The sequence below is a fragment of the Danio aesculapii genome, chromosome 1 (assembly GCF_903798145.1).
Source record: "Danio aesculapii chromosome 1, fDanAes4.1, whole genome shotgun sequence".
Taxonomy (NCBI): domain Eukaryota; kingdom Metazoa; phylum Chordata; class Actinopteri; order Cypriniformes; family Danionidae; genus Danio; species Danio aesculapii.
The window spans coordinates 6,406,178-6,418,292 of NC_079435.1; the positions used below are offsets into that span (position 1 = coordinate 6,406,178).

At 36.3% G+C, this 12,115-nt stretch overlaps 1 protein-coding gene across 1 annotated transcript; it reads right to left on the reverse strand.

Annotated features, from left to right (window-relative positions):
• Nucleotides 1–4,086: 4,086 nt before the first annotated feature.
• rln3b (relaxin 3b) lies at nucleotides 4,087–11,008 on the reverse strand. Its single transcript, XM_056462151.1, has 2 exons — nucleotides 10,837–11,008; nucleotides 4,087–4,385 (listed from the first exon to the last, which is right to left on the reverse strand). Exons 1-2 carry the CDS (start codon nucleotides 11,006–11,008, stop codon nucleotides 4,087–4,089), a joined length of 471 nt encoding a protein of 156 aa, XP_056318126.1.
• Nucleotides 11,009–12,115: the final 1,107 nt, after the last annotated feature.

The window sequence follows — 12,115 nt, forward strand, 5'->3', positions numbered from 1 at the left end:
ACCACCCGAAAACCCTCCTCTCCCCCCAGCCTACGGGCGTGTTTAGATACTATACTCATTCATTAAAAAGTATCTAATAAATAGATACAAGTATATATATATATTAGATACTAGTACTTACTCATTATATACTAGTACTTATTCATTAGGTAGTACTTATTAAATAGATACAATCATATATATATATACTAGATACTAGTACTTACTCATTATATACTAGTACTTATTCATTAGGTAGTACTTATTAAATAGATACAATCATATATATATACTAGATACTAGTACTTACTCATTATATACTAGTACTTATTCATTAGGTAGTACTTATTAAATAGATACAATCATATATATATACTAGATACTAGTACTTACTCATTATATACTAGTACTTATTCATTAGGTAGTACTTATTAAATAGATACAATCATATATATATACTAGATACTAGTACTTACTCATTATATACTAGTACTTATTCATTATGTAGTACTTATTAAATAGATACAATCATATATATATACTAGATACTAGTACTTACTCATTATATACTAGTACTTATTCATTAGGTAGTACTTATTAAATAGATACAATCATATATATATACTAGATACTAGTACTTATTCATTATATCCTAGTACTTATTCATTAGGTAGTACTTATTAAATAGATACTAGTGCTTATTTATTAGATACTACTACTTATTTTAATAGTGACAAACTATTCTGTTGTTACTAGTAACAAATTTAGCAGTTTTCCATTGATTTCTATAGGATCTGTCATTGAGATTCAACTATTCAGTTTTGACTATACGTATTCTAGCTGGGACTAGTCTAGTACAAATTTTTATTTACAAGTAGTTAAACATCAGGTACTAGTACTTATTCATTAGTTTATTTTTAAAAAGCACTAGTATCTAATGAATAGGCACTGAATGGAAAAGATAGTAGTATCTAAAATACAAGCTCTAGTGTTGGCGCAATAGCATAGTGGTTAGCGTGCTGACATGTGGTGCAGTAGCACATCAGGGCGTCCTGAGTTCAAATCCTGGCACGAGGACATTTCCCTACCTTCGCTTCCTGTCTAATAAAATGGGTTATAGATTAAATGTCAAAACAATTTGCCATAACATCCTGATACACTGAAAAAAAGTGTTACATGCAAAACTGTTGAGAACAATTTATTTGTGTTGAATTTAAACAAACAAATTTTATTTAATAATGTTCAACTTAATTTGTTTGTTTAAATTCAGCCCAAATAAATTGTTTACAACCACTTAACGTAAAAAGATTGAGTAAATCCAAGGAATCATCTTTGATTAATTTTTTTCAGTGTAGAATGGCACTAAACAAACTACTTTTAATAGTAAAACGTTGGGTTGTTATTATTTTATGGCATTTGTGTTACTATAAATAAAACTATAAACTATAAATATTCAGTTGATATTTTTATATACATCTTGAATGTGTATGTGTATTTCTCAGAGTGTCAGTTTCAAATCTGTTTAAGTTTCTTTCTTTCACGAATTAATATTCATTAAAAAAACAGCCATTGACTTCCATAGTATTATTCGTTTCTGTGGATTTATGGATGTCAATGCAGGCTCGTAGCCTGTGGGGTTCAGGTGGTTCAAAAGACCACCCCTCATTGACAAAGTCCAAAATTTGTCAAATAAATGAGCTCATTTGTCCTATTTAGACTGCTAAGCCATCATGAATTGTGAAAATGACCCATTGAAAAAGGCTTTAAGACCAAGTGGAATCCTCTGTTGGCTGTCGCTTTGGTGTGACTTCAGCTAATCAGTTTTGACCAATGCAAACAGTTATTTTTCATGAGTTAAACATCCAACTCTGCAGGAAAACATACAAATTGACGTAAGTAAGGTGACAGACTACAGTTTTTAATTTAAAACTTTAACAGATTACTCATTTTTTTTTAATGATATACAGCTGAAGTCAGAGTTATTAGCCCCCCTGAATTATTAGCCCCCCTGTTTATTTTTTTTCCCAATTTCTGTTTAACGGAGAGAAGATTTTTCAACACATTCATAAACATAATAGTCTTAATATCTCATTTCTAATAACTGAATTATTTTACACTTCTATACAGCTTTAAGTGACAATTAAAGGCTTAATTAGGTTAACCAGGCAGGTTAGGGTAATAAGGCATGTTATTGTATAACGATGGTTTGTTCTGTAGACCAGTGTTTCCCAACCGTTCCTGGAGGCACACCAACAGTACATATTTTGGATGTCTCCCTTATCTGACCCATTAACTTCAGGTTTTGGAGTCTTTTCTAATCTTCTGATGAGTTGATTCAGGTGTGTTTGATTAGGGAGAGGTTGAAAATGTGTACTGTTGGTGTGCCTTCAGGAACAGGGTTGGGAAACACTGCTGTGGACTATCAAAAATATAGCTTAAAGGGGCTAATAATTTTGACCTTAAACGATTTAAAAAAATTTAAAACTGCTTTTATTCTAGCTGAAATAAAACAAATATGACTTTCTCTAGAAGAAAAAAATATTATCAGACATACTGTGAAAGTTGCTCTGTTGAACATTATTTGGGAAATATTTAAAAAAGAAAAATTCAAAGGGGGCGAATAATTCTGACTTCAACTGTATGTTGTAATTTGTATTCAATAAATATGATTGATACATCAAAAAGTGTGGTTATGAAGACCATCTGACAAGCTAATCCAGCTAACAATAGTACTTAAAATGTCACTAAAAAGCAATATTTAATTATCATAAAGAAAATGAAGCGAATAACTCCAAAAAGTCCAGCCCTTTCACCCTTTGAAATTGTTTTTTGGTTGAACTGACTGTCACTTTAATTAATACCCAAACAAGAGCATCACACGAAGAGAGATAATGCTTTTAAAAAAGATAACACAGACACTTGTGGAATTTTGGCTGAAATGGGCTTTTCCTGTATATCAGAGGTGTACATTTTCACTATTTCACAGGAACAATCTTCAACCAGAAAGATAATACAACCTGTATATAATGTTGATAGTACATCCATCTGTAAATATTACCATAGTTTTTCTATAACTGCACTTTATAACTTATACCTGTATCCTGCACTTGCTGCTATTGCACTGCTGGTTAGACCTAAACTGCATTTCGTTGCCTTGTACTTTTGTACATGTGTAATGACAATAAAGTTGAATCTAATCTAATCTAATCTAAAAACGCTGAAGAATTTGCATCGCACGTTCCTTCTGTTTTTTAAACAATATATTTATTATTTTTTCAGATTGCATATTACTGCAGGTTATAACAATCATGTAAGCACAGCAAATATTTTACATCCAGATTTCCCTCCCAAAACCCCAATCCAATCACCCAACACCAGAATGTTCCTGCACAACCGGAGAGGCTTGAACACATTTATTGGACCCTAGTTTTACCCCTGTTGTTCCACATCCGTCCAGTAGGGGGTGAAAGATGTAACTAATCTGTTTTAAGTTAACACTAACTGTACGTTCCACATTCATACTTAAAGGGACAGTTCACCCAAAAAATGTTTGGTTAATTTACTCACAAGTCATCCAATAAATACATGACTGTTACTCTTCATTAGAACATTACAGATGATTTTGAGCTGCATATGTGCTCCCTGGACATTCATAATGGATAATGGCAGTGAATGTTTTTTTAGATTAAAAATAAACACAGATGAGTCCACATCAATAGCCGTGGCTCCTGAAGACACACTGGGGTCTTGTGAAGCGAAACGATCAGTCTGTGTATGAAACTGAACATTATTTACAATATTATTAGCTTTAATCCGCAGCTTGGTCAAACCGTTACCAGCACATGTGCAGATATGGTCCGATTGTCCTATTTAAATATCTAAAAATCATCTTTAATGTTCTCCTGAAGAAAAGAAGTCAGCTATATCTTGAATGACATGTGGGTGAGTAGATTAACAGGAACTTTTCAATTTTTGTTGGTGAACTAACCCTTTTAACTGTGCGTTTTAACATTAAAAGCTTGCCATGTTTCCTGTGATGTTATTGGCAAGGCCATATAATAAAGGCTCCTCTTATTAACAGGCTCTCCAGTTTTGCAGGATTCTCCTTTAACATAATGAGCTGATCTCGCTCTTGCTGCAGCCCCATTTACAGCAGGCGTTGGACAGGCCGACCACCACATCGCGGCCTTTCCTGTCTGACGTGCGCAGGGCCTCCAGCACTTCGTCTGAGATGAGCGATCGAGCAGGACGGCTGAACACGGAGTCCTCCGGAGCCTCTGCTGCCCAGACAGGGGCCTCTGAGTCGGGATGGGGTCTGTATGACAGTCCAGGGATGATGGAGTTTAAGGCCGAGCTTTCAGAGGCCTCGTCATCATGAGCGGAGAGCAGATCACTGGACAGATCACCTGCACAACACATATATACATAAATGATGTTAAACAGAGCAAGGAATTTTTCACAGTATTTCCTATAATGTTTTTTCCTCTGGAGAAAGTCTTATTTGTTTTATTTCGGCTAGAATAAAAGCAGTTTTTAATTGTTTAAAACCATTTTAAGGTCATTATTATTAGCCCTCTTAAAGGGCACCTATGGTAAAAAATCTACTTTTCAAGCTGTTTGGACAGACATATGTGCATGTATGGTGTATAGATTGTCATATTGGGGTGATATAAACACACCCAGTGCTTTTTTTTCAATTTAACAACATAAAAAACGGTGGACCAATCGGAGCGGTTTTCAAACCGACCGCAACTTTACGTAGGAGAGCGGTCCCCCCGCCCACCAATATTGATTGACAGGCGCGTCATCATATCCTCAGTTTGTTGATTCACGTCCGCCATTTTCAGCGTGAGTCAAAGCGATATCACTAAAGGAACACCCTAGCTCTATTTTTAGATGCAAGACTCATTGGGATCAACACAAGAGCAATATTCTCCACATTATCGCTCTAATCGGAATTATTGGTTGTATCTTTAGGTAGGTTTGCAAACATGTGTACTTCTCATTGAGTCTACCTTATACTTCAGCCGTTTGCATTTCTCACGATCACAGAAGCTCCCTGTGATCTTAACTAGCATGCGTTTTAGAATTCTAAACATCGGTTTCTATCAGGGTACACTCAAGTCGACGGCTGGGCGCCGCGGACCGCTGCAGAAACCTATGTTTAGAATTCAAAAATGCGTGGCGCGACGATTCGGGACACTTCATGCTTCTGCTGCACCACGGAGAGTGTCTGGTGTGCTGTGTCGCGGCTTCGAGCGACGCATCCGGTGCCTCAGTCAAAGTTAATTCAGTGTGCGTGGTTATTAGTTTCTGTGTACAAGCTCGGCACTTCAAACTAGCACACAGTTGGCTGTGAAACTGTACAAAGATACAAATGATTTTGTACTCTCTGCTTGGTCTGTGTCCGAGTCGTGCATGTACGACTGAACGCGGATCCTCTCACTCCTGCTCCTCTCAGTCTGCCTGTCAGACTCTGTTGCAAACGCAGAGCGGGTGAGCTCATGGCCCCGCCCCCTTGTTACGTTGGCGGGAAGCCGAAACTAATTTACATGTGAAGCAACACACCCCTAAATCAGCGAACTGTGGACACGCCCCCAACATGACACTTTTTAACACATTATAATAAAAAATCTGAATTGTGTTTTAAACTGAACCTAAACTGGCACACTCAGAAGAACCATAATATTTATATTAAATCATAAAAAAGAGGTAAACTATGTGCCCTTTAAGCTATTTTTTTTTTTCAAAAGTCACAGAATAAGTACAGAATAAAACCATCGTTATACAATGACTTGCCGGATTACCCTAACTTGCCTAAATAACCCAGTTAAGCCTTTAAACGTCACTTTAAGCTGAATACTAGTATTAGGGCTATCCAATATATCGTTTCAGCATCGATATTGCATTGTGTGTGTCCACAATAGTCACATCACAGGATATGTGTGACCATCCCACATATAGATTGAGTCACAAAGTAAATTATTTGTATATGTTGCACTTTAATTTATTTCTATTTCTATGTCGATATACACTGTAGTTGAATTACTCAAATACAATTATAGTGAGTTTGCACTGAACAGTTTAGCTGCATCTTCTGAATTCTGAGTGGCAGTTGAGAGAGTTGAGTTACCATGACGATTGCACTGCATCCGACAACAAAGAGGATCTTGAAGCAGCAACTAACTCTTGTCTCTCTCACTTATTACTAAGGTTAGTTAAATTAACTAAATGTCATATAAACCTAGAATACACATGCTTTAATGTATAAATAAACAGCTAAAAAAACAGCTTAAACCAGCCTAGGCTGGTTGGCTGGTTGACCAGCCTGGTTTTAGAGGGGTTTTGGCCATTTCCAGGCTGGTTTTCAGCTTGGTCTTAGCTGGTCAGGCTGGAAGATGACCAGCTAAATCCAGCTTGACCGGCCTAACCAGGCTGGGAGCCCAGCCAAAACCAGCTATGTTCAGCTTAAACCAGGCTGGTCAAGGTGGTTTTAGCTGGTCATTTTCCAGCCTGACCAGCTAAAGCCAGGCTGGAAATGGCTGGAAACCAGCCTGGAAATGGCCAAAACCCCTCTAAAACCAGGCTGATCAACCAGCTAAAACCAGCCAACCAGCTTAGGCTGGTTTAAGATGTTTTTTTCAGCAGGCTTAACTGATTATTTGATTAATAATATAGAAGTTTATTCATGTTTTCAAGTGTGATTTGATTTCATGTATTCAGAGTGTTTTGTGTATATCACTCACTGTAAATACTTAACTTGTCTTCCTGACACAGTAATGTTAATTCAGCCAGTTTGTGACAAATATTCTAGCATTTCTGTACAAATGGTTAAGGTTTCATGTTGCTTTTTGTTTATTTATTTATTTATTTATTTATTTATTTATTTATTTATTTATTGTGATGTGAGTTGATTTAAGTATCTATACAGTGTGTACTATTTTATCCAACATGTTTATGAATCATTTTGTGATTTAAAGTGTCTTACTGACTCTAACATACAAATGTGTATATGTAATAAAAGACAACAAAGAGGACCTTGAAGCAGCAACTAACTCTTGTCTCTCTCACTTATTACTAAGACTACTGCTTACAGTCTTCCCGACTGCCAGGGACCTGTAACATATGCAATGTAAAATTGGGATTATAGCTGATCAACAATTGAGAATACAAGAGATTTGTGGAGGCATTGCAAAGAATAACCATAACAGAGTGAAAGTTTATCCTTTGTATGTGTTTTAAAGGCATTTCAAGTAAGTGTAAAGCATTCGGGCACAATAATGTAAACATTTGTAACTTTAGTGAAGAATCATTTTACTGATTTATCAACACAATGAAGACTGCAGTGTTATTTACAAAATAAAATGATAAACCCTCTACTGCACGCATTATGATAGATCAGATGATGATAGAAAAAAAAGACTCTTTTCTTTCTTTAAAATGGCTTAACCTGCAGGCAGCTTGCTCTCTGCAACTCTCACATGGTTGCCCACGGAAGCTAAGCAGGGCTGTGCCTGGTCAATACCTGGATGGGAGACCACATGGGAAAGCTAGGTTGCCGCCAGAAGTGGTGTTAGTGAGACTAGCAGGGGTTGCCCAACCTGTGGTCTGTGTGGATCCTAATGCCCCAGTATAGTGACGGGGACTCTATACTGCTCAGTGAGCACCGTCTTTTGAATAAGACGTTAAACCGAGGTCCGAACTCTATGTGGTCATTAAAAATCCCAGGATGTTCTTCGAATAAGAGAAGGGGCCAAATTTGCTCACTGGCCTCTGTCCATCATGGCCTGCTTACCATCCCCATGTCATAATTGGCTTCATCGCTCTGTCTCCTCTCCACCAATCAGCTGGTGTGTGTGGTGTGCGGTCATAGCTGCCATCACGTCATCCAGATGGATGCTGCACACTGGTGGTGGATGAGGAGATTCCCCCCAATGTGTAAAGTGCTTTGGGTGCCCAGAAAAGTGCTATAGAAATGTGAGGAATTATTATTAACTTGAAGTGCTGCAAACAAATTTGAAAAAATATCTTTTTTTAAGGTATCTTATGATATGTTGCCATATGGCAGCAACGTGGATCTAACTTAGAAATGTCAAATGTAGACCTTTCCTTATAATGAATAATTTTGTTGTTTGAAATGATTTAATTGGTGTTGCAGTTTTATACGCTTTAACAGAACTTATTAATGACACCTTAAACATACTTTCCAACAACTCATATCCCAACAGCTTTCATTTATTCCATTATTATTATTAAAAACAATCATAATAATGTATTATCATGTCCACTACATACAGTAAATATAAACTGTTTCTCCAGTAAATATTATAACAAGTAAATAACAAGTCTAATATATCCAGATGCATCAGAATAATGTAGCTACTAGCTAACAATGTCTATATATTATTCTATATACTTTACCACACCAGTCTTATCTGCCTCAGAGCTAACTTACTGTCTCCATCACTGCTCTTATCAAATGTCCAGTCTGCATCATTCTCATGGTCACTAAAACCCATCTCATCCTCACTTTCATCTGCAGGAGGAGCCACTTCTGTCCTTTTCTTCTTTCACTTACTACAGAACATGGTGGCGCTCGCTAATACACTGTTCTCTGTATTCATATCTATTCAAAACTAGTATTGCCATTAAATTAGATTTGATCCATAATTCAAATGTCATTAACATCCAACTAATCAACATTATATTACTAGCATTCATCATGTTATTGTTACAACTTAAAAGTTCACAGCTGACCTTGCTAGCTAGCTAACCTATTGTAATATTGCACATTCCACTATTGCACAGTGTTGCCATTTGACAGCACACACATTTGATAGATTTACAAAAAACTAATTTGATAAAAACCTTTGTGAGTTGTGAATATGTCATCATAACCTACTGGAGGTGATGTTTCAGAGTTATTTGTAGATCTGACATCATTTGATCCTTCGTTTTTATTGACGTTTACATTTGCATTCTTCAACTACTCACTATAAACAAACGCCAGAGTGTCAGAAATCACGCTACAGAAAAACACTGCATGTCATGTGACTTAACCAAAGCACATCATTGGCTGAGCTAAGGTCTTCTCTTTCCAACAACAACAACAACAAAAAAAACAGTGGCAGGGAAATGAACATAAATATCATGTTGCCATATGGCAACACCATGTGGTAGAGGGTTAAACTTCTGTATTTGAATACTGTTTGACTCTCCGGAAAACCATAAAGAACTGTTTATTTGACGTCTTCTTTGCTTTATTGTAATTATTCTTACAATTTTATTATTCATTCATTTTCATTTCGGCTTAGTCCCTTTATTAATCTGGGATCGCCACAGCGGAATGAACCGCCAACTTATCCAGTATATGATTTACGCAGCAGATGCCCTTCCAGCCGCAACCCATCACTGGGAAACATCCATACACACTGATTTACACACATTCACTAAGGACAATTTAGCTTACGCAAATTCACCTATAACACATGTGTTTGGACTTTTGGAAACCAGAGCACCCAGAGGAAACCCACGCCAACATGGAAGGAACATGCAAACTCCACACAGAAATGCCAACTGACCCAGCCGGGGTTCTAACCAGCGACCTTCTTGCTGAGCTGCCATAATTTTATTATGATTATTATTATTTTTATACAAGATTCACACCTTACAAAATCGACCCAACCAATCTAAATTAATGATTTCTTTTCACAAATAGAGCTATTCAAGCCACTTGGGGAAACTGTATTCATATTGCAATATATATCGCAGAAAAACTAAATATTGCAATGTCAGACTTTCAATATCGTGCAGCCCTGACTAGTAAATAGAAAAATAATCAATAAAATATTATCTACTGTCATCAGGGCAAAGATAAAAGAAATCAGTTATTAGAAATGAGTTATTAAAACTATTATGATTGGAAATGTGTTGAAAAAATCTTCAGGATAATTCAGGAGGGCTAATAATTCTGACTTCGATTCTATATAGTTGCAGTGTGCCAATTTCTGTTTTTAACGAAGAGTTTTTTTCTCTAAGCTAAGTTCTGTAACAAAGCTAAGCATATTATTGATTTTGTTAGCTCACATTGCTAGTTTTGTGGTGAACGATTCATCTGTGTGTGTCATTAAGAAAAAAAAGTGCCCCTGTAATCTTCAATTGAAATCTGGAAATGCACTTCCTGTTTGTTTTCAGTTAAATTCTCACATTACGTCTGTCTGAGGTATTGGGTCATTTGTTTATATCACTATAGTGTACAATTAGCTTCAAGTATTTTACCATAGTAAGGTTCTACAACACAATTTAAAGTATGTACTATAAATAACTATAAACTGATTAATAAAAACGAATAAAAATGTGATTAAAATGAATTTAATAAAAACTGATTTTGTTTTCAACTAGGAAATCTTTAATTTCAGGTTTCAGTTTTGTGCAGTTTAATTCTAAATGCATTTTTGATTCACACTCACAATCTTTCAGTACGCGACCTCGTTGTTTCTTTTTCTGCATTTAGCTTTTGCACGTTAATTTTACATGAGAAGTCAATTTTATTTATTTATTATTATTAATTTTCAATCCACGACCGAAATACATTTGTCGGGGTGTTGATCCCATATCATAGCAGTCAAAACTGAGAGTTGGGGGCGTGGCTAAGTATGTGAGTCACGCCCAATACCTCAGAAATCTGAGAATTTAACTGAAAACAGGAACAATTAACAACAATTGAGTAAACAAACAGTTTATTTTCCTAATGACATGCACAGGTGAATTGTTCACCACGGAACTAGCAATGTGAGCTTACAAAATCAATATGGTTAGTTTTGATTTCATGTGTACTTTGAATGTAATTTACCCTACCAGAATCATCCAGAGATCTCCTCCAGCGCGAGCCTCCGCAAGTGAAGATCACCGCCCGGATGAACTCTCTCCCGCAGAGCTTCACGCCGTAGATCGGGTGTCCATCTGTAGCCTGAACACTGCCCAGCAGCGCAACCAGCAGGCCGAACACGAGAACTGCAACTCTACACATCAGGACCGATCAGGATGAGAAGTTTCAGGCACTAAAAATGACTTTTGAGTGACCCTTTGCGGTTTAAAACCAAGTCTAACACCTTGTTAAGCTGCTGGTGTGTCTTTTATAGTTCATATGGAGCCTGTGCGGTTTACGTGGACTGTGATAGTAGGACAGAGACCTTTAGGAAGACAAAAGCCTCAATAATCAACCTGGGCACTTCTGTGGAGGCCATCATGTCCAATGAAACGACCTAATCTCATCACTCCTGACCTTTTTGTCATCATACACACCGTCTAATCGCACAAAATGCTGAATGAATTGGGATTTGCAACACACTAAATGACGCAAGTGACGTAACTGCGATCAGATATGTAAATATTCCTATTAGAGCCAGGCTATGTGGCCATCTTTTATTTAATCTGAATGTAAATTAAGGTCTGTGAGTCAACCGGTTTCAAAATTGTCATACAGTTTGGCCAATAATAAAAATGTAGCCTTACTTATCCTCCAATGATAAAGCTTTACAAGTTTTTTTTCTATTTGGACTCATATTTTGAAGAACGTTGGTAGCCACTATGTTGTTAGCATTGTTAGCCGCTAACACCCACAGTAAGGACAAAAAATACCATATAATATTACTATAGAAGTCAATGGGTAACCGATTCAAACATTCTTCAAAATATCTTCCATTGAGTTCAACAGAGAAATTAAACACAAATTAGATGGTACTTTGGATAAAGACATTGACAAGTCAGAATATTTTAAAATAATTGGACCAATGTTGTACCAAACTTGCTACCAAATGCACATTTAATCTAGCTTACATATATATATCCAAATATCTCTGTTCAAAAGCCATTTTATCCTCCTGATTTTGAATATTTTGTTGACCTTTTTTGTCATCATACACACCGTCTACTCCCACAAAATGAGGAATGAATGATTTGCAACACGCTACATGACGCAAGTAACAAAGCTGCAATCAGATACATGTAAACATTTACAATAGAGCCATTTTTATATAAGCTGAATATAAATTAAGGGCTCTGAGTCAAGTTTCCAAAATTGTACTCTAAATGACACAAGTGACATAATTTCAATCGTAAATATTCACATTAGAGT

What these genes read in the sequence shown, in the direction of transcription:
- rln3b (XM_056462151.1), bottom strand. Translation starts at nt 11,008, where the DNA reads ATGTGTAGAGTTGCAGTTCTCGTGTTCGGCCTGCTGGTTGCGCTGCTG. An exon ending in GAGATCTCTGGATGATTCTG is followed by an intron (nt 4,386 to 10,836) that starts GTAGGGTAAATT and finishes TGTGTTGTGCAG; the next exon opens with GTGATCTGTCCAGTGATCTG.